Source organism: Hyperolius riggenbachi, chromosome 9, assembly GCF_040937935.1.
Source record: "Hyperolius riggenbachi isolate aHypRig1 chromosome 9, aHypRig1.pri, whole genome shotgun sequence".
Classification (NCBI taxonomy): Eukaryota; Metazoa; Chordata; class Amphibia; order Anura; family Hyperoliidae; genus Hyperolius; species Hyperolius riggenbachi.
In genome coordinates this window covers 198,939,215-198,962,448 of record NC_090654.1, presented here as the reverse complement: position 1 = coordinate 198,962,448, position 23,234 = coordinate 198,939,215, and the positions used below count along the sequence as shown (strand labels likewise).

At 43.8% G+C, this 23,234-nt stretch overlaps 1 protein-coding gene across 1 annotated transcript in view; it reads right to left on the bottom strand.

The window, feature by feature from the left end:
* The window catches only part of PRKD1 (protein kinase D1), a 256,322-nt gene that overhangs the window by 115,608 nt on the left and 117,480 nt on the right, over positions 1–23,234 (bottom strand). Inside the window, exon 3 of the mRNA XM_068253887.1 lies at positions 2,448–2,579. Coding sequence (XP_068109988.1) covers positions 2,448–2,579 — 132 coding nt within the window. The remainder of the gene's footprint in view (positions 1–2,447; positions 2,580–23,234) is intronic.

Below are 23,234 nucleotides of genomic sequence, written 5' to 3'. Positions count from 1 at the left end.
TAGGCATTATCGGTGGTTGTCGTCGGTGGTCGGTTAGGCATCCTTTGGAGGGGGGAGGGGGGGATTGGTGGGGGGGCATCCGGGAGACGTTAGGCATCAGATGGGGGGGGGAGATCAGTTAGGTTTAGGCACCATATTGGAGGGGGGGGGGGATAGGTTACAGTTAGGCACTGTTGGGGGGGGGGGGGAAGAGGGAGGAATATCTGTTAGGGCCTATTTTCACTACACGCGGATTCTGGATGCAGAAAACTGACTCCAATGAATGCCTATGGGAAATCTGCATCAGAAAAATCGCGTTTGGTGGAAACAGGCCCATAGACATTCATTGGTGTCAGTTTTTCTGCATCCAGAATCAGTGTGTAGTGGAGACAGGCCCTTAGGTTTACATATTGGTAGAGGGTGTAGCTATAGAAAAATATTGGTAACTGTCACAGACGGTTGCGGGGACGCAGGCGCGTCCTGGAACCGCCCGTGAAGAAAAGAACGATCGCACTCGATTCCTGCATCGATTGCGCCTCAGATCAATAGAACCAAGATTTGACGTGTAGTATCCCTATGCCTAGGAACAGCTGGGGGATCTGTCTTAGCTGAAGTGACAGCCTGGGGGGAAGGTGTTAATTAGCTTGGACATATTCCCTGTGGAAGGCACAATTCCCCTTTTGGTTCTGGGAACCAGGTGACACTTAGCTGATCTCATGGAGATGTTAATTAACCAAAGGATGCCTAGGTACAGCCAGGCAGGCTACGAATCCACGGGAGGTCTTGACACTTTGCTCCCTAGTAAAGATCAAAGGAAAGTCAGCTGTTAGCAGCTAGAACACCTCCTGAATTAACCTGAGGCTCATGGCATAATCCATAACTTCCCAGATCTGTAATATTTCTGGGGTTCCTGAGATGGCAGCTTCACCAAACGTGGGGGAAGTGTAGCATGAGCCCCGGTGCTGGTTCTGAGGAAGTTTCAGAACATTCTGAGGTAAGGACTGCCAGTTAGGCAGTTTGAAAATGCCCTGATGATACCACAGGGGTCCCACCCCTCATGTCTGGTATCAGGGCGCTGGGTAAATCGAGACAGACCTGAAAATGTTAATAAATCTGCCCTGACCTGTACGGTTCTGTGAGATAGAGCCCATATATGGGTATATATGATTTCTAGCCCCCAGGATAAGGGGAGGGCTCATCTCATCTTCTAAGGGGGTGTATGGCTCCCCGCCCTCACTCCCTCCTACTGAAGCAGGGGCATAAGAATGGCTGAGGACCCAAACTCAGTGTCCTCCAGACTGAAACATCTTGCACTCATCAGATGCCAGCTTGAGGATATGCTGGCATCCACCTGGTCTGAACTCTGAACTCAAATTGAAACCCAGAACTCTGTTTTCCCACAAAAAGGACATCTTTCCAGGAACTAAGTATTTTTCTCCCTTCTTTTATTTTTTATACTGGCTATTACTGTTTTAATAATTGTTGATTTTAATAATTGTCTGTATATATTAATTATTCATATTGCGTGAATAAACGACTTTCTCCAAGTCATTCACTGTCTGCTACCCTGCTTATCAGCACACACAGAACTGATCCCGGGTCTCTGAAGATACGCTACTGTTTGTTTGTTGTTGGCTAGACAGAATATCGTGTGTTTAACCGTTTTATTCGCAGGATTAGTCAGTTAATGGTCTCCACGGTCCCATGGTAACCGCGGTGGTGGCAGTACCCTGAACCAGTGGGTGAAGTTGTAATCACCCGTGTCTCACAGGCTCCCTTCTGAGTTGTCTGCGGCTAATTCTTAACGGTTCCTGCGCATTGACTGCGACCAGAGTTCGCACGATCTGTGCGCTGGCACCGTTTAGAAGGCTAAGTGCGGTCAGCCACTAGGGCTCCTGTGACAGTAACATTTATTGATGTTTTTTCAGAATTACCGCTGCCCAGCAGTGCAATATGGGTAATTTTACAGATATTCTACTAACAGCCATTTCCAGCGCCCAAATTTCCACAGCACCCATTTTAGCCCGTATAGTTGGGTACTGAGCGAGTGGCTGCCTTGGGTCGGGTAATATTACATTGGATTACTACTGAGGCTTGATCTTATATCTAAGAGGGACCTGTGGCAAGGTGGTAAATGATTGATAACAGAGGCTGGTACCGCTGTTTTTCCACACATTATTTACTGACAGTTGTCACAACTAACACTTTATTTTAGTTCCAGCGACCTTTTAAATAAATTCAGTACTAACAACATACTTCAGTCTGACGTTTATTTTTTTGTAAGAAGGTCACAAGCACCTATTTTGCATAAACGAAGCTTGCTGAGTGTTTAACAAGCCTGTAAAATGATGGCGTATGAATTTCCACAATCATATGAGGGCATGAAGCGCGAGTCATTTCACTGGCACCACACCTAGGTCTGATATTTTAGGCAGCAGGAATGTTATTGCAGATTTTCATGCACTCACCCTCACATTTGAGGCCCTGCCTCACCAGTCCCCACAGCATCTCTCCGCAGTGGTCGCAGAAGGCTGGAGCCCGGTAGGAATGCACATACAGCGTGTGGGGGCGGATCTGGAAATCTTCAAACGTTGCAGAAGCTGTAAAAAAAAAAAATGTGAATATGGGATACAAAATGCCTTTTATAATCGTCACCTTGTGTCAGGCTCACACTACTTTATGTAATGGAGAATCCCACAATGCATTATTGGATAGAACATTGAACAGGCATATCATAACTACTAAAGATTAATACTGAATAGAACTTAATGAATAGAATTGCTTATGTTTTACAATATTACATTAGAAATGATTAAATCAATGTAAAATCTTTCCTCGCCCTGATTTACATTCTTCAAAGTGGCAACATCTTTATTGCTGGAAGGTGCATCACTGTGGAATGTTTGATTACTGCTGTTCCGAAGAAACAATACCTCATCTCCCAGAATGTTTTTCATAATAAACAGACTAGCCTAAACATTAATTTGAGAGGATGGGGTGACATACAAACATACTGCAAAAAACAGCAATATATACAAATAGGAAGGGTTTCTGATGCTGAAAACATGATAATCAGGGCCGTTTTAACCAAAGGGAGTACAGGCCATTGCCTGTAGTACCACTGTTGCTGTATTTAGCCCTGCCCCCGAATGAAGCTCCACCCCCACAGGTGTTTGATAACCTGCTTCTGCTGCGTGTGTGCAGTAGCAGGTTTGTTGTCCTGAAGAAAAGCAGCATCACCGAACCCTGGAGAGCAGGCATCAAAAGTTCTGGATTGTGTAAGTTGGAGGAAGCATCCACTGTGTCCCTCTGCGCCATTTCTGACCTCCTATGTATCCCTCTTGTGCCTCCTTCAGTCCCTCTTTGCCACCTCTGCCCCCTTTGTGACTCCTTCTGTCCCCCTTTGTGCCTCCTCCTGCCCCCGTTCAACTCTGACCCGTGTCTCTTTCTGTCCCATCATGCTACCTCGAGGGCACGCAAAAGACGTTGACCCATCGGGGGTTGGCAATCCTTCAGAGGCCGCCAGCGGGACCCAGGAGAAGACCGGAGCTGCACCGAGGGACACAAATTGCTTCAAGGGGCTGGAAGAAGCCCCAAGTAAAACTACATTTAATTTTTTCACCTTGGAAATTCTTTTAGGATCAATAGTTTCTGCCTGGAAGAATTTGCTCATCTTTCTTAGCACAGTGTGAGCTCCAGAAATCCCTACTGGTAAATTAATTTAGACCTAAAGTGTACCTAAGCCAAAAAGGGGGAAAAAAAATGTATACATACCAGGGGCTTCCTCCAGGCTTACCGCTAACTCGCCATCCTCCTCCGCCTCCTGGGACTTCTGAAACATTCCCCGAAAAGTCCTCCAGTCAGGGCAGGTGCAGTGCGGCCGCTCACGCTCCCCGATGGCTGGGAGCGTACTGGGCAGGCGCAGAGAGCTCACGGGAGCGTGACCTCTCAGGTGCAGCCAGGCTGCACTAGCACAGTACGCCGCAGGGCGGAGGACCTTCCATGGCCAATTTCAGAGGAACGCAGAGGACTACAAGCGAGCAGTAAGCCTGGAGGGGGCTGGAGGAAGCCCCAGGTATTTATATATAGTTTTCCCCACTTTTCGTCTCAGATTTACTTTAAGCAATGATACACAAACAGGGGTAGAAACATCAGTTTCAAGTGATCTTTTAAAAAGGACTGATAATAAAGTAGAAGTGTTTTAAGATGGAGGTCTTTAAATAAAAGGTATTGCTCTCTGTTCTCCTCTGAAGCATATTTTGTGTTTGTGAAGTTACATTCCTCAACTGCTCTCATTTCCTACCTGTAGATCTGCTGCCAATCTACAGGAAGTAGGATTATGTGAGGAAAATACCTTTTGCGTAAAAGAGTACACTTTAAAAATTGCAAACGCTGATATCTATCTAGGGACAATTTTATGCATTGCACAAAAAAAGATTGGGCATCCACCCAAAATGTGCATTGACTACAATGAGAATCACACCACCCACGAAAGAATAATCAAATCAAAGAACCATCTGTTGGAAAGTGTTTCAATTACAGCGTTATTTCAAGATATCTCAACCACATAAAACCATTTACAAACAGAAATATAGAACCCAGGTTCAAAGTGCATAAGCAGGCAATGAGACTTATAAAGCCAAAAAGTGCTTAGTGCAAACAGTAAAAAACGTGCAAAAGGAAAATCACCAAATACATACACAATCCTTATACATATAACCTAAACCCAATAAAGTGCAAATCTGAAAGTTGCAGAAGAAAAACAACAACAAAAAAGGAAAAAAAAGAAAAGAAAAGAAAAAAAAAGAAAGGAAACTATAAACCCCAACAGACCATGAAAACTCAGCAATTGACCACTGTCTGGTCACAGCTAGTCACCCCAAAACACTCCTCTTCTAGTCACATGGGCAAGAGGGGTGAGACTGTCTTTTCAGCTGCAGTCATGCCTCCTAATCGACTAAGGGTGGCCATATACTTATTGATTTAGTCCATCCATACCTGGCAGATTTGATGCAATCGAACCTGCTAGAAGTCTATGCTGAAAACGATGCCCAGTCATTTGATTTTCAGCTGAAACTGATCTAATCAGTAGATCGCACTGGACAAAAGATATTGCTTGATTGGTGAAGGGTGGTGGCATTCGATTTGGGGACGAGCAATGTAGAGTGTTAGCACCAGAGCAAACACTCACTTGTCTCCTAGCATGCTTCCTCCCGTGTCCAGTGTATTCTCTACTGGGGAGCACCTGTGCGATAGAGGCCAAACGCCTGAAGCACTCTGGCATATATGCCACACCTCTAGTGTCTAGCATTTGTCACATGACACAGGCAGCCCGGGGTAAGTGAGGAACCATGCCAGTGCGTAGGTGAGAGCTAGCTCTACTGACATTGGGGGGGGGGGGGGGGGGGTTAGCTCTACTGACAACTGGGGGGGGGGGGGGGGGGTGGGCAGCACAACTGATTTTAAATTAATTTCTATACATTGTGTGGAAGGATTTGATCCTTCTTAGATCAGATGTGATCTGAGAGGGATCAATCTGCTGGTCAAATCTGGTGGCCATCTATTCGCGTATGACCACTTTAATCTATCACGACTTCAGACTCACAGGACTTTTTTATGCATAACACCAAACAATGCTTCATTATTCAGACAAAAATGTGCATGAAGTGGGCTTGAAAGGACCACTATCAGGTAAAATTGCCAGGAGATGTAGCTCCCATTGATACGGTTACATCTGTATAATACTAGGAGGGCAGTGTCTCAAATGAAGTGTCAAATGATTAAAAACAGTTTAAAAGGCAAGGAAAAAAAAAACGAACCCCAAAGATAAGGACTGATACTAAAAAACACATGTATATGTATGCAAATTTACACATCTGGGAAAATAGTATGCGAGTTTGCATGCTTCTTGTGAAAATTACTCTTAGGGCTCATTTTCATTTGCTCTGCATTGCACATGTCTCCACGGAGGAGGCGTTATACTGATTCATTATACTGAATGGGATCGCAGGAGCAATCGCCCTGAAATGAATGGAACCATGTGCTGTAATTCAGTGGTGAATCGCAGCGCATGTATGGAAACAGCAGACAGAGCAGTCTATGTCCCTGCGATCGTGCGATTCCCGCTCAGCGCAAAACGCTAGCGGTTTTTAAAAACCACTAGCCCATGTAAGCCTATGGCAGTGTTCTCACTGTCACGTTTGCGGTTAGCGTTAACCGCAAAGGCGTAAGAGGCAGCATTTTGCTGGCGATTCGCAATTAGCATGCATAGCACCGCTAATCGCGATCGCTCCCAAAACGCTGCAGGTTCCATTGATTTTTTCCGCATTAATCGCAAAAAAAATCACTTCCGCAAATTTTGCGCTTTTAGATGTGAATGGGGCCTCAGTGTATTTTACTGTGCAACTGATGTGCAGTCCAGTGTCCCCATTTCCCTATGGCCTCTTTCACATTATACGCTGAAAAATTTAAGCTTTTTCAAAGTACTCTGCTATTGAGGGGATAAAAAAACGCAGTAAGTGAAAAGGGGCCCTAAAGTTGGCCATACATCAGGCGACTTGGCGGCCGATCAACCATCTGATTCAATTATAATAGTATGGGATGAAAATCAGTGCCACCAACTGAATGCCTGATCAATGCTGATCTATGCCTGGCGTACAAATCTGTGCACAAAACCTGCCCTACCTACATCTCGGAGCTTGTTCACAGGTATACACCAGGTCATCCCCTCCGATCCTCCAACGACCTTCGCCTCACCCCCCCACGCATTTCACACTCCCATGCCCGCCTGCAGGATTTCTCAAGAGCTGCCCACACCCTCTGGAACCCCCCTCTACCACCCATCAGACTTGCTCCCTCTTTCAACACATTCAAGAAAGCCCTCAAAACCCACCTCTTTATGATGGCCTACCCACCTCCTACCACACAGTAACTCTCTACTGAATATTTAACAGCCCCACCTAGTGTTTCCACCCCTCCCTTTAGATTGTAAGCCTCTGGCAGGTTCCTCCATTCCCTAGTGTAATCTACAGGATCATGTACTCCTGTCCTATGACAGCCTGTACTTGTATTACTGGGCCTACCTAACCAGCCCATATCACATGATCATGTATTTTGAGCAATTTGCATGAATAAACTTGTTCTATGTTGTATAACCTTGTTATGTCTGTCATCCTTGTATCATTGTATATATTTATTGTCCAGTGCTGCGTAATATGTTGGCGCTTTATAAATACAATAAATAATAATAATAATAATAATAATAAATGATGCAACCAATTTTGGGCGGAAATTGGTCGCATGAATCAGTCGGACATGCTGCAGGATGTCAGGGCGTCGTGGTTGGTTAGGTGTGCGGCGGTAACAGCGAGAGTTATCGGGACGAACGACAAAACACATGCTCAATGTGCGCACCCGCACACAACCTCCACGGTGCCCAGTACATTACCTTCTGCCGCTAGCTCTGAGTGCTGTCCTCCATCCATACACGCGCCCCACGTGGTTGCCTTGGCCGCACGTGGGCGCATATGTGACGTCACACGCTCGCTTTGCGCAGGCAACCAGGTGGGGTGCATTTATGGACAAAGGACGGGATAAAGGAGCCAGCAGTGGACGCGGACAGATAATGTATAGTGCACCAGGGGGACACATTGAGCATTAGGGGGACAGCATCGGATAGACGAGGCTGCGGCACAGGGACGATTCAGGGTCGATTTCAGCATGAAATTGAAATTGATCAGGAAACAGCCTGCGGTGAATGGGCAGTCAACCGATCTCTTTCCGCTAAGATTTCATCAGGGAGAGATCTGTCTCTTGGTCAATCTGCCCATACATAGTCTGATGAATCTAAAAACAGGGCCAATTTGGGGGGTGGGGGAGGGGGTTAAAAACATTTTGTTTGCAAAAATTTCATTTTTCAATTTAATCACAGCAGTCAAATATCGCCAAAAGAAAGCCATTTGTGAGAAGTAAAGGAGGAAAAAAATTAATTTGTAGATAGAGAACAGAGGCGCCAAAAACTAAAATTTTTAAAAATGCTTGTGAGGCAGTGGTGGACTTACCTCCAAGAAGCAGACACAATAACTGTCACTAGTGAAAAGACGTACATTTATTGTATACTCCCAAAAATGCTGCAACGCGTTTCGCAGGTATAACCTGCTTCATCAGGCAATAGACAGGGGCATGTAAGTGATGCATCTAGCGCCTGTCTACAGGGGCGCTAAATGCCTGTCTACAGAGGCGCTATATATGCATCACTGACAAACTACTATTTATACCCCTGTGTATTGCCTGATGAAGCAGGTTATACCTGCGAAAGGCGTTGCAGCATTTTTAGGAGTATACAATAAATGTACGTCTTTTCACTAGTGACAGTTATTGTGTCTGCTTCTTGGAGGTAAATCCACCACTGCCTCCCAAGCATTTTTAGAAATGTTAGTTTATTTTATCCTGTTAGTGCCTCTGTTTTCTATCTACAAGTACTGTTTCCACCCTGGTGGAGGGGTGATCTACCACCTTCTTTTTCTGATCTACAGAGAGCGACTTCTTAATCCTGAGTGAGGACAGGTCTAATCTCCTCACCTGCATTGACAGTGGTTACCTGGAGGGTAACCCTGGTTTGTGAGTATCCTTTTCTCACACTTTAACATTCACCCATTGCCAGTACATACTGCACTATATGAGGCCCGCGGTGTTCCTTTTGTAAAATTAATTTGGGTTGACCGAGTTGTATGACCAAGCAATAAACCGTTAAAGTTGTTAAGTGCCGAATTGTAAAAAATGGCCTGATCACTAGGGGGGTTATAAAACTCTGGTCCTCAAGTGGTTAAAGGACAACTATCGGAGTATGTGATTTTAGTATAACCCCTTCAGGAGAGGGAAGGGAATGAGACAGTGGTAGAGTAATACAGAATAAAGAAAGTGGCACGATTAAGAGGATGTTATTGAAATGTGCTTGGAGGATAACCTGTCTGACTGATTACTAGAAACAGGCTGGCTTCAGTCATACAGGTGCATTTTTGTCCCCCCTCATAACCCGTTTTGTTATTTTTGGAATCCCCTCCATTTAATTTGTGTTGAATGACATTGTCACTACCATTACCAATGCCCCCAAGCACTGAAAAGCACCTCTGCATGCAGAGCAGCAAGGCCATGTGGATAGCAACAGTCTCCTTCAAAACAGATATGTGATTTTAACAGCATATGCATTATATAAAGAGGTTTATTGGTTTATTGATATGGATGTCTGCTCAATGAGAATAAGTAGCATACTTCAGCTGCCATCTAAATGGATGTACCGGTAGAATGAGGAATGAAAAATGCCTTCAATTCTGCGCCTAGTGAGTCACTTTTAGGATAAGTCCGCACTACTGCCAAATACCAGCCTTTCCTCAGTATTCCGGGTAAAAACAATACAATGAATTTCTAGGAAATTGCAAAACTCAGAACTGGATTACAATAAACGTTTTATACATACCTGGGGCTTCCTCCAGCCCCATATGCTCCGAAAGGCTCCCACGCCGCTGTCCTCAGTCTTCCTGCAGCGCCGGTACCAGCTCTTCCGTCAGTCAGCTCAAGTCTACGCAGGCGAAGTGCTCCCCTTAGGTATCTCTCCAGTGGCTGCTGGAGAGATACGCAAAGAGCGCACTTCCCTTACGCCAGACTTGCTCCGAAAGACGGAAGTGCGGGGACCCAGTACCGGCGCTGCGGGAAGACTCAGGACAGCGGCGTGGGAGCCATCAGAACATATGGGGCTGGAGGAAGCCCCAGGTATGTATACAACGTTTAATACAATCCAGCTCTGGTACACTTTAAGACAGCTCCAACCCTGGACAAGTTTAAATCAAAACCGAAAAGCCACCTGTTTAGCCTGGCATTGATGATCACACAACTTTTTCGGCTTTGATACCACTTTGCATAAGCTAAACTCAAAGATCTGAAACATTTTCTACATACACAAAAGACCCATTACACAAATCTAATGGTGCCCATACATGGTACAATTTTTTCATTTTTTGCGATCAGATAATTTCATTCGATTGTTCTATTAGATCAAACATAAAGGCTTTTCCAACATATCCGACTAGATTTTTATTGAAAAAAACAGGATAATCGTTTGATTTTCTTGATCGAAAAAAAGGAGGTTCTTTTTGACTTTCATTTGATTCGCTCGTTTTGGTCGAATAAACAGTGAAAATCAAACGCTTTTATTGTACAGTGTATGGGCACCATTAAACTCTGCTAGTGCATCCTATTTTACGGGGGGCAGGTTGGGGGGGGGGGGCATCCGGGGTTGATCAATGAATTAGTCCAGATGCTAGAAGTGAATAACAATGGCTTCTGTGTGCTGCTGATCACTCTTGTAGCAAGGTGGTGGTCTTTGGACAGTCTTGTGGCGGCAGTACACAGAGTCCAGTTGCCATAGTAGTACAATTTCAGTTTGTGGTCATTCTTATTTTGTGGCATATTTAAGTATAGTATAATTTTTAATAACATTAAAATTACACAAAGACTTGTGCAGCACCCATGAATAGTTTTAACAAATGATGGCAAAAGTGTAGTTCATACCTCTCAAAAGTCTCAGTGGTGAGAACGCCGCAGTGGAACTTCCCAACCTCCATAACAACAATGACCATTTCACTAACTTGGATGTACATTTATTATAAACTGAACAAAGCAATACGAGGGATCTTTCCAGGTAGGTAGGAGAACCCACAACTGTACAGTTATCCCTTCGAACCACCTGTCACCTCTAGCATGGCAAACAAAACACAGGCCCTAAGGTGGCCACACACTCACTACAGCTAAACATTTGGTTTTCCATTTTTTGTCTAATTTTTTATACATTATACATAGAAGCCAGATCTGCTAGCAACATTTGGTCAAACATACCCAAATTGGTATTCGGCTACTTCCACACTATGCATCTTGTGCTGAGTAATGGAAAGTCACTTTGTGCTTTAGAAGTGTGATATGATGCATCAGTACATAGAAGTATGCTCCACTGTCACTGTAAATACACATGCTGCAAGCTATTGCGACACACAAATCCCCCCCCCCCCCCCTCCAAAAAAAAAAAACCACAGCACTGCTGATGTGTCAATATCAGCGTACCATTGCAGTGTTATCCGTTGCGATGGAACGCAATGGCTGCAGCATGAAAGGAGGTGCCCTGGCTTCCTGACATTGCTATTTGTCCTTCTGTGACATATAGCTTTCTTCTATTTCTGATGTTTCACAAGGTGAGATAAGCATGACGCAATCAAACAAAAAAATCTGGTCTCCACTTGCTAAAGATAGAAACCCTAAGAAAATGTATAAATGCTGCATGACGTACTTATGTGGAACCACCCATGATATCTTGCCTTAAACAACGTGGAAAGCCATATTTAAACACTGAAATAGAGTTGTAATAAAACTTCACAAAGAAAAACGTCCCAACATTAGAGAATTCTAGGCAACCTTCAGGTACTTTCTATATAAAGAACACCTATGTAAAAGAAATACCTTTTCACCCACCAGAATTACAATAAAACGTGTGTACACTACAACTGAGAGCCACCATCAAGTGTATAAAGAAGAAAACTAAACGCATAGGTTTGGTTCACACAGACGCTTGCATGTCGCTTACTGCCAGCAGCGTCGCTTGTCATTTAAAGAGAATCTGTACTCTAATATTCTTACACTAAAAAGCATACCATTCTATTCCTTATTTTCTCCTGGGCCCCTCTGTGCTGTTTCTGCCACTCTCTGCTGCAATTCTGGCTTGTAATTAACAGTTTTAGGCCCCGTTCACACTGCACGCGTTTCCAGCCGCGTTTTGGAAACGCGTACAGGTGGCTGACACGCACGACATCAGACAGTGCATAGAGTGCACTGTCTGATGTTCACACTGCATGCGTTCCGGACCTGTGCGGTCCGGGAACGCATGCTGCACGCATTTTTTGCCAAAACGCGTGGCTGTCCCATTCACTTTTCAGTGATGGGATCAGCCACGCAACGCATACAAACACGGATGGCGTGCGTTCGTACGCGTTGCGTTCCGTATGCGTGCCCGTCCGCGTTTGTAATGTGAACAGGGCCTGAGGCAGTGTTTACAAACAAACTAACCAGCTTGTGATAGGCTCACATAACCAGAGTGTGTGAGTCATACAGAGTGTGCAGGGGGCCTGCAGAGGGTGTGTATAGCTTCTATCCAAACACAAGCAGCCCTGCATATTCTACACATTCAAGCCTTAGCCCGACAGACACGACAGAGGAAAGGAGATAAGATTTATTACAGAGAAAGTGCAATTAGGAAAGGCTGCAGTAAGCCAGAGCACATTAGAACAGGCATAGGAACTTATAGGATAGAAGAACTAAGGCTGAAAAATTAGTTACAGAGTCTCTTTAAGTGCTTCCCATTCAGGTAAATGTGCTCCTCAGTACTGTCAATTCCCAGTGTGTTAGGTTTGTGCAAACACTACGTATTTATCCATATTTTTATGCCATTTAGGCCTAGGAAGAAGCCTGTTGCTTCCAGGGTCGTTTACAACCAAGCCCCCCCTGCAGGGGTTAAAACCGCTGATCGCCAAATATCTTTTTGGCATGCTCCCAGAAAAGCATTCGGATGAGACCCCGGGCAGCTGGTTCAGACACCCGTCTACACCAAGCCTGAATAAAGCTGAACACCAAGATCCTTGTCCCCACTTAGGGACACTAACACAATTGAGAACAAGGAAAATCAAAAAATGCACACACAACTTTACTAATTCAAAACCACCTCTTAAAATAAAATTAAAAAGATAGCAGGTACACGCAGGGGGTCAAAGTACATGTACAAACAATTAGAAAAATCTGGCCATTTTTTTCTTAAAAGATTTCAGAATCAGAATCAGAATAATTTATTTCGCCAAGCATGACAGGATCATGCCTGGAATTGGGTTTGGCACATACAGAGCTCAACATCTACAAGGACATGAGAAATAGTGCACTAAACAAGAGACATACATGATAAAGCATTTAACAAGATACAACAGATAGCATTTAGCATGATACAACAGAAAGTGGAGGCAGGCTATTTACAGCATAAAATCTACTACCACAAAACAAATTGTAGCAGAACAGCATTCAAACAGTTAAATACAGAACTTTGTTCTTCAGTGGAAAGCTCCTTACTTCAGCGGAAACTTCTGGCCCCATCCAGGTGATACAGTGACTTGCAGTACCTTGTGAGACCTAGATATGTTGAGTGGCACTCCCTTCTTACAGATGTGCAGAAATGTGTGTGCGGCATAAAGCAAACAATTATGTCTCTCACCCTTCCTCCGGTGACCTTGCATCCACCTGCACAGACGTGTGCTCTTCGGATCGTGGCAGGAACAAAGACTGTCAGTACAAATCAGGGAGAAAAAGAAAGAACCATCCGGGCACCATCCGTCTTCAAATGCGTGTCGGTGTTTATTTATTTCAGGTCACATACCATTGGAGCTGTCAACTAAACATCAACATGATGGTGGTGGTGAGTTGGAGGTGGGGGTGCCAGGTATCAATCGGGGCTTGCGACAGCCATTTCGCGTCTGCTAGACGCTTGGTCACAGGAGCGCAGCGTGACCAAGCGTCTAGCAGACGCGAAACGGCCGTCGCAAGCCCCGATTGATACCTGGCACCCCCACCTCCAACTCACCACCACCATCACGTTGATGTTTAGTTGACAGCTCCAATGGTATGTGACCTGAAATGAATAATAAACACCGACACGCATTTGAAGACGGATGGTGCCCGGATGGTTCTTTCTTTTTCTCCCTGATTTGTAGATACAGTGACTTGCAAAAGTATTCGTCCCCCTTCAAGTTTTCCACATTTTTGTCACATTACTGCCACAAACATGAATCAATTTTATTGGAATTCCACATGAAAGACCAATACAAAGTGGTGTACACGTGAGAAGTGGAACGAAAATCATACATGATTCCATTTTTTTTTTTACAAATCAATAACTGCAAAGTGGGGTGTGCGTAATTATTCAGCTCCCTTTGGTCTGAATGCAGTCAGTTGCCCATAGACATTGCCTGATGAGTGCTAATGACTAAATAGAGTGCACCTGTGTGTAATCTAATGTCAGTACAAATACAGCTGCTCTGTGATGGCCTCAGAGGTTGTCTAAGAGAATCTTGGGAGCAACAACACCATGAAGTCCAAAGAACACACCAGACAGGTCAGGGATAAAGTTATTGAGAAATTTAAAGCAGGCTTAGGCTACAAAAAGATTTCCAAAGCATTGAACATCCCACGGAGCACTGTTCAAGCGATCATTCAGAAATGGAAGGCGTATGACACAACTGTAAACCTACTAAGACAAGGCCGTCCACCTAAACTCAAAGGCCGAACAAGGAGAGCGCTGATCAGAAATGCAGTCAAGAGGCCCATGGTGACTCTGGACGAGCTGCAGAGATCTACAGCTCAGGTGGAGGAATCTGTCCATAGGACAACTATTAGTCGTGCACTGCACAAAGTTGGTCTTTATGGAAGAGTGGCAAGAAGAAAGCCATTGTTAACAGAAAAGCATAAGAAGTCCCGTTTGCAGTTTGCCACAAGCCATGTGGGGGACACAGCAAACATGTGGAAGAAGGTGCTCTGGTCAGATGAAACCAAAATAGAACTTTTTGGCCAAAATGCAAAATGCTATGTGTGACGGAAAACTAACACTGCACATCACTCAGAACACACCATCCCCACTGTCAAATATGGTGGTGGCAGCATCATGCTCTGGGGGTGCTTCTCTTCAGCGGGGACAGGGAAGCTGGTTGGAGTTGATGGGAAGATGGATGGAGCCAATTACAGAGCAATCTTGGAAGACAACCTCTTAGAGTCTGCAAAAGACTTGAGGCGGAGGTTCACCTTCCAGCAGGACCACTGCCCTAAACATAAAGCCAGGGCAACAATGGAATGGTACAAAACATATCCATGTGTTAGAATGGCCCAGTCAAAGTCCAGATCTAAATCAAATCGAGAATCTGTGACAAGACCTGAAAACTGCTGTTCACAAACGCTGTCCTTCTAATCTGACTGAGCTGGAGCTGTTTTGCAAAGAAGAATGGGCAAGGATTTCAGTCTCTAGATGTGCAAAGCTGGTTGAGACATACCCTAAAAGACTGGCAGCTGTAATTGCAGCAAAAGGTGGTTCTACAAAGTATTGACTCAGGGGCCGAATAATTACGCACACCCCACTTTGCAGTTATTGATTTGTAAAAAATGTTTGGAATCATGTATGATTTTCGTTACACTTCTCACGTGTACACCACTTTGTATTGGTCTTTCACGTGGAATTCCAATAAAATTGATTCATGTTTGTGGCAGTAATGTGACAAAATGTGGAAAACTTCAAGGGAGCCAAATACTTTTGCAAGCCACTGTATTATCTTTTGTTTACATTCCATTGTCAGATACATTTAATAAACATTGCAAACCGCCAAAACTGAAGACCACTGAGAAGTGATCAATAGACAGATTATGGGCAGTAAGGCTATGCAATAAAATGCAATGGCAGCTTTCAGCGCAGATAAACTGTACTTCATACTGAATTTGTAAACAGAAAATATTACACAAAAGCAAATTTGATAACTATATGAGTAATAAAAAAGTAGGAAAACACATTTTTTTACTGAATGTTATGTCAGAGCTTTATCTCACATTTAACTTTACTTTATACAGGCAAAGTCTATGATGTTGAAAGCCAAAAGAACCAAGTGTGGCTGTACCAACCTCTAGTTTGAAAGACAATCATGCATAGTTCATGCAGACACATATGATGAGAATATGGGAAGGCCTTATTCCTCATTTGGAAAGGTGCTCACATTTTTTAAAGCAATTAATTTGATGTCCAACCTGAACTTTCCTGATCATTTTAGGTTCTGGAATATCTAAAAGCATCATACAGTTATGCTAGTAGCTATGCTCACTTTTTACATTTTCTCCTATGGACAAGGTAAGAGGAAGAGACTATGGAGAACACAGTCTGAGAGAAGCTATGGCTTTTGGTAGCAGTGGGCAGTCAGGAGGCCAACCATGACTAGTAGAAAATCACTATTTACAGTAGCCTTTTTTTAAAAAATACATGCTACACTAAATCATTAGTTTTCATTCCCTCCTCACACACATACACTCAGGCTGCTCATCCTTTTCTCAGAATGAGCCATTAACTCAGCTGGGGATGGAAGGGACACAGGCTTTGAAGAATTGGAGGTGTGTGACTGCACTGTCTGCCAAACCCTAACCTCAGCAATGGATGAAAGCCCATTATGGGTGCTAGCTAACAGAAGGGAGGTGTGGCTGTAGCACTCTAGTGTTAGACATCCTTTGCCCCAGTTCAGCACCCTAACCATACTGAACATTAATGAGAAAGAGGCGGAGGCTGAGAATTTATTGTAAAAAGTATTTCAGACCATATTGTAAAATGAAAATTTATTACATATTACATATATATACACACATATACACACATATATACATATACACACACACACACACGGCCTTGCATAGCTCAGTTATGCAGCTTAGCATTTGCCGACTTGTTACACTAGGTCATGTGTCTTCTGATTTTACTCAATAAAACACATATGTCTCTTGCAGATGTCAAATTCTTCACTTGATCACTGTTTACATGGCAGGCATGCATTGTTTTGATGGGAATGTAAGGAACTGCTTATTCTATAGTGCCATATTTTTGAGATTAGAAACATTCCTGACAAGTGAGGAGGAAAAACGACAAACTCCAGGAAGCGGAGATATAAACCACAGCACAGCCTTGTCACACCCACACAATTTATGAACATGCTGCTGTCACCTGAGTTCAGAGACTGCAAACCTGCTGTAGCCATGTAACCGAAGGCAGATCATTTGTGGACAGGAGTGTCTAAAAATTTCACTTTCTAGTCGACGTCTGCTAGTGCTAAACTCCAAGACATAAAATACTTGCAGTCTGTGAGGAGAAATAAAAGGGTGAAGAGTGTGGCGTGTAAGCATGGACTGCTCTGTGGGTTTAGTATAAAGCTGACATAAAGCACATAGGCTTAGTATAAAAGTCCTGATCAGGCTCTGGGCAGGGACGCAACTACTAATTATGGGGCGCCCCAGAAAATAAAAACTTTGATGGACCCCTTAATGTTCGCAACCCTTCCCTTACCTCCCCTTGGTGACCCATCTTGCAAGGAACAGAATCCTCACATAACATGAGTAGCCACAAAAACACCTGATCTGGAATATCAGCGAGAGGGATGTTTGTAGTTGGGAGGGAATGTTAGAGGTTAGTAGTAGTAGTAGTAGTTGGAATCCGACCCCCTTCTCAACACACACCTTTGGTGTGATTGAGCAGCGCCGGGGTGACTTCACACAATGGGCGAGGTAAGTGGGGAGAACAAAGCACTTGGCTGAATCACTGGCCAATCAGGGTTGGCTGCTGTTCGCACGCTGGATTCTCTACTAAGGCATTTGTTACCACCGACCCACGTTTCGTCTAGTATGTGTAAGGGGCTTCAGACTATGCTTAGTTTTCGCAATACACAATATATATGATAACAGTTGCAGCTGATCACCGGCAGGGCGTCTCACCACAGACAATTTGCAGACTCCTTGCATTCCTCCTGTTCCCAGCAGATGATAGGTCATATAGTACCACAGTGACACAGTCTTCATCAAAGGAGGCAGGGCCTTTTCTAGTAAGTCAATGGATAGGCTGTCAGTCACTAGGGGTGAGTGGCTGTGGCAGGGTTCACAGCCCATCCCGTCTCCTAGTGACATGGACCACATAAACAGAAGTGGGAGCTGAAGAGAGTGTGAGGAGGCCATCTTCTGTTTATGGGAAGCATATGTGATATATTTCAGTTATAAGTTTAGCTTAAAATATTTTTGGGCTGTAATTTTAAATGCATTTTTTTAAATAATTGCATTAATGTGAAAAACAATTGGGGAGGGTGTTAAAACTGGAAACATGTTGCTTTAAAAGTGGTTCTTTAGGATTTACTAAAATCCCTGTTCTCTATGTCTATGTGGCACAATAATAATCAGACAATATGGCCACTTGGGCCATAGACACCACAACCTCTGCACTGTCAAAGCATTGGGCACTGGATGAGCAATAGTTAGGTGGAAAATATCCATACTTTTGCATGGACCATTTCACACAGTTTGCTGTGCTGCAATACAGTAGATAAACTGTCATTCATTTGCAGTGATCTTTTGTACATCTTGCTCTGCAATTCTGTTTTCAATTGTTTTCCTCTTGAATTGTCACTATTATATCTTTCACTTAGCCAGTTGCATTAACTATAGCTGGTAAAAGTACTTTTTGTCAGGGCTGTGGAGTCGGTACAAAAATCTTCCGACTCAAACTACTCAGTTTATGAAATTAACGACTCCAACTCTGGGTGCAAAAAAATTGCCACGACCCCTTGACTCCGACTCCACAGCCCTGCTTTTTGTTAGTCATCAGTCTTCATTACAGACTGCAAAGAAAGAAGGAAAAAAAAAAAAAGAACATGTTTTCTATACCCACTATATAAGAGCTTATGCTTTTCTTTCTTTGCAGTTCTTTCTTTACCTGCACTGTTTACAGCCCACCTAATCAGTATTCAATTTAACATGAGAGATGGGCAGGAGCTTGTGTAAGTCACTTTGCTGCCACAGCCTGCTGTATACGGTACAATTTAAGCCCCGTCTACACTATGAGAGATTGCAGCGATCCGGCGGCTCGATTAGCCGCCGGATCGCCTCTTCCGCGTGCCCGCCGCATTCGATTCCCCGCTCGTGCCCGCTCATCTTCCGCTCGATTCCCTGCCATTGTCCCCTCGCGGGGAGCGAGCAGGGAATCGGCGGTGCAGAGATCCATCCATGTCGGATCTTATCAATCGAGCCGCATCAGCGGCTCGATTGATAAGGAGCATCGCGGCCGCATCTACTCGTGTAGATGCGGCTTTATAGGACACAGGAAGCGTGATTTTAGATCCTACTTTGTAGACAGGAAGGAGGCCAAGTGGTGGAGTCTGGAATGGCTCTTTTCAACTGCACATTGCAATGTGATTTTGATGCAATTTGTTTTTGCAAACACAAACAAATGCAGCATGCAGGACTTTGCAAAATTGCATTGAAATTACATTACAAATAAATCACATGTATTGTAAAAGAGCCCCTATAAAGATTTCGAATTTAGAAAAATGCAATGCTTAAAGTGGTACCGTATTTTTCAGACTATAAGTTGCACCTAGGTTTAGAGGACAAAATCCAGGGGAAAAAAATACTAAACCTGGTACATCCATGGTGCCCCTGCCTCTCTGTGTGTGCAGCTACTTCCGCACCACTGGAGGGATGGGACACAGAGGCGAAAGAGACACACAAGGGACAGAGGAGACTGACACGGGGGCATAGGAGATGGAAACGGGCGATAGAGACAGTAACAAGAGAGCAGAGGCGATGGACAGAGAGGCGAAAGAGACGCACACAGGACAGAGGAGATGAACACAACAGCTGTGGATGAGGACACTTCCAGACTAGAAGGCACATTGAACACACACACACACACACACACACACACACACACACACACACACACACACACACACACACACACACACACACACACACACACACACACACACACACACACACACACACACACACACACACACACACACACACACACAAAAAGTGCATGTTATAGTCTAAAAAATACAGTACTTCATATGAAACAAGAGAGGTTTCAAATTTAAATTAGGCACTTGCACACCCTACTTTTCTACCTCTGCTCAATGCTGTTAATGAGTTTTGCAGAGTAGTCTGTTCATCTATACAAGACTGTCCTTTTGTTCCAAACTAAACTTATATCAACCCCTGGATTCTTTTTTTACACTTCTAATTTTTAAAAATGATTGGTTAAACTGTTGTGACAATACAGTCTCCCACCCCATCTTTCTCCCAATTACTGTAATCTAGTAAAGAAGGCCACCAGTGATAAAGGGTGAAGCCAAAGTACTTAGGGAGGACAGGCCTCACTCCACCTTCAAATGATTTCTGGCCACACATGGTGAATCCCATTAGAGCGGTAATCATGATTCCCTGCCCAGTCATTACATCATATAACATACACAATACACCCTGCTCTCTTATGTCTGGTGCAACCTGTGTGAGTCATTCAGCACACAAGGGTTCTCAAAGTCTGGTTTACTACAGGAAATAATCAATAAGAGGCCTGATAAGACAAATTCCCTGTCAAGTATCAAAACATAAAAAGAAAAAAAAAAGTTCCTTTAAAAGTACCTATACACTTTTCAATTTTTCTGGTAGATTAATTCATCATGATTGCATATGCCAGAAATGTATGTGATAACATGGCCACCAGATTGTTCCGGACGGTAAGATCTCACCTGAAAAGGGGACAGTCGGGAGGGGACACCCCCTCAAGTTTCCTGCCTGGCTTGCTTATTCTTTGGCTTCAGTAGTGTCTAAACTCCACCTACAACAAGCATGCAAACGGTGGAGTCAGACTTGAGTTGCTTCACTTAAGTTGTGCATACACACTCAATTGTGGCCATCCAACGGAACCAGCATGGTGCTACAGTTTGAGAGCAGAATCCTGTGCACATGCCTCGCTACGTTATAGCAGCGTGGCACATCTATTTCTATGTGCGAGGGAGAAGATAAAACGTGCAGCGTTCAATGAAGCAGCTTCTGGCGGGAGGGGTAAGGAAGAGCTCGGGGGTAGCGGTCATTTAAAGATTTGGTGTACCATATCTCTAAACAAGGTTGGAAAACACCTGTACACATGTTTAATTCTCAGCTATGGTAGTAGTAAATGGTCACCTCAACCAGATTTCGTCTAGCACATGTATGAACTTTAAAGGAAGGCCTAGGTGGGGGGGAAAATGTTGGCTTTTAGGGCTGGTTCACACGGGCGTCTGCTGAGCTTTCGCTTGGCTCCGCGTTCAAATGCCAGCGTTTAAACGCCAGCGTTTAAAAGCTAGCTTTTCAAGGCTTTTGGGAAGCGTTCAAGGTTAGCAGTTTTGGTCTCTGCTATTGTTTCCTGGCGTTTACCGCCTCTGAAAGCAACATGTTGCTTTCAAGACTAGACGTGACTCCGCTATCTACCGCCAGGCTTTCATGAAAGCCTGCAAAAGCCAGCTCTAAACGCTCCCATTCACTTGAATGGGATGGCAGTAGATCCCCAAAAATGCCACGTTAAACGCCCATGTGACCCAGCCCTTACTTACCTGGGGCTTCTTTCAGCTCCCGTATTCTTTAAGATGCCTTGGTTTCCTCAGGATCACCCGTTGTGCCGCTGCCCATTTCAGAAAAATTGCAAATTAGAAGGATACTGCGCATATCCTGCCCATGTGCCTCCTCGATCAGGCTGCCATGCCTGGGAACAATGGTGCGGTTTACATACTGCGCACGGCGCAGGATCCAGGAGGTGCATGGCCGAGACAAAGCATGCATAGTAGCCCGCAACTAGAATAGTCGGCAAGCTTTCTGAGGGTTAACAGCAGTAAAACAGAATCGGCTGGGAGGAAACCGAGAGGCCAGATAGACTGCAGGGGACTAGAAGAAGACCCAGGTAAGTGAACGTAAACTTCACACCCAAACCTCGGGTATCCTTTAAATCTACATACTTGTTCTGGATCAACTAATAAAAGGTATTGGTGGAAAAGAATTCGCACAATAACACAGCAAGTAAAAAAAGAAATTCAATGTAGAATTAAGAGGACAGCCTCCATATACATCACACTACATCTTTACAGAAGCAGTTGAACAAATTACGCGTCTTCTAGGAGGTACATTAGTTATCCTGCAGGCCACCAAATCTTGCTCTTAGTGGTCCATACAACAGTGTACTTTGCACCTACTTTTAGCTGTAATGTTTGAGCTTACTGAAGTGTTCAAAAATATAACGCATTACATTGCATATTGGCCAAACATTTCACCAAAGAAATACGGTAATAAAATACAAGTTCCCGTCACCAAAAAGATTTCAGCCCAAACTTTATGCAATGAAACTGCCACACCTAAAACAGCCAAGACAACTGTAAGGTACTGAACGTCACCTAATAATAATTTAAAGCAAAAAATATCTGGACAAGCAAACGGCACCTTAGGATTCTATGATTCTCATGCTATGTGGAATACCACAAATGACCAAGGTCAAGTAAAAGTTTTGGATTATGCCTTATGTATTTTTCTTTTAAAGAATTCCCTCAATGTAGGAAAATAAGTTAAGGCTCCAGCTTCATATAAACATGTCATTAAAATGCAGAGCAGACTGTGTCCTTGACTTGCAACGAAATTCTTCTTGTTCACAGGCTGTAGGCATAAACTTTAACTCCAGAGTAATTAAACACTGGCCGCTTCCACTGTGTTATAATTAGCATGCGGGCAGTGACTAGAGAGAGTCTCCGCACAATGTCACTGACCTCATTCATGCTATGGCCCGTCTGCATGTTATGACCCCATTCTCTGAACACGTTTTCCTAATAAGCTATTGGGAGGGAGCAGAACGATAACATTACAAGATTAGCACCTTTTGAACAAATAAGTTAATATGTCCTCTGACCTTGGTTACATGTACCACCAAAAAGTGAATTTTATATATTTATGTACAACAGCATATGGACAGTCTGCAGTTAGAGACAGCCTGAAGAGAGCAGCTGACCATGGGTTTCACACTGATATATGGCGCATGCGCCGCCCACTGTTTCCTATATCCAAAATCAGTATCATGTAGGGGCCAAAAACGTTTACTATAACAGAAGTTTTATTATATCAGAGTTTACTATACCAGTAGTAGACTTATAATGGATATTGGCCAGGACCTGGAGAGGGGATTTACTACACCCAAATGTTTACTATATCAGAGTTTAACGAGATTATACTGTATTATGGACAAATCTGCAAAGGGGTCAGGTCTAAAGGGGCCCATACACGGTCGATTTCAGCCATCGATCGATTCTATCAAATCAATCAAGATGTAATATCTAGGTCTGGCCCATAGAGTTGCATTGGTTCAATAATGCATTTAGATCATTTTCCAATAATTTTATTCTGAAATCTTTTGGAAATCTGTTCCTAGTGTGTGGCACACATCAGATAGATTCCTGTCAGATTCAATTTCACAGGCATCTGACAGAAACCTGATGGTCGAATCTGCTGCACATTTATAGGTGTATGGCCACCTTAAAGCGGTATCATCACCATAAAAATCTAATTTCAACAGCAACTTTTCTGAGTGTATTAAG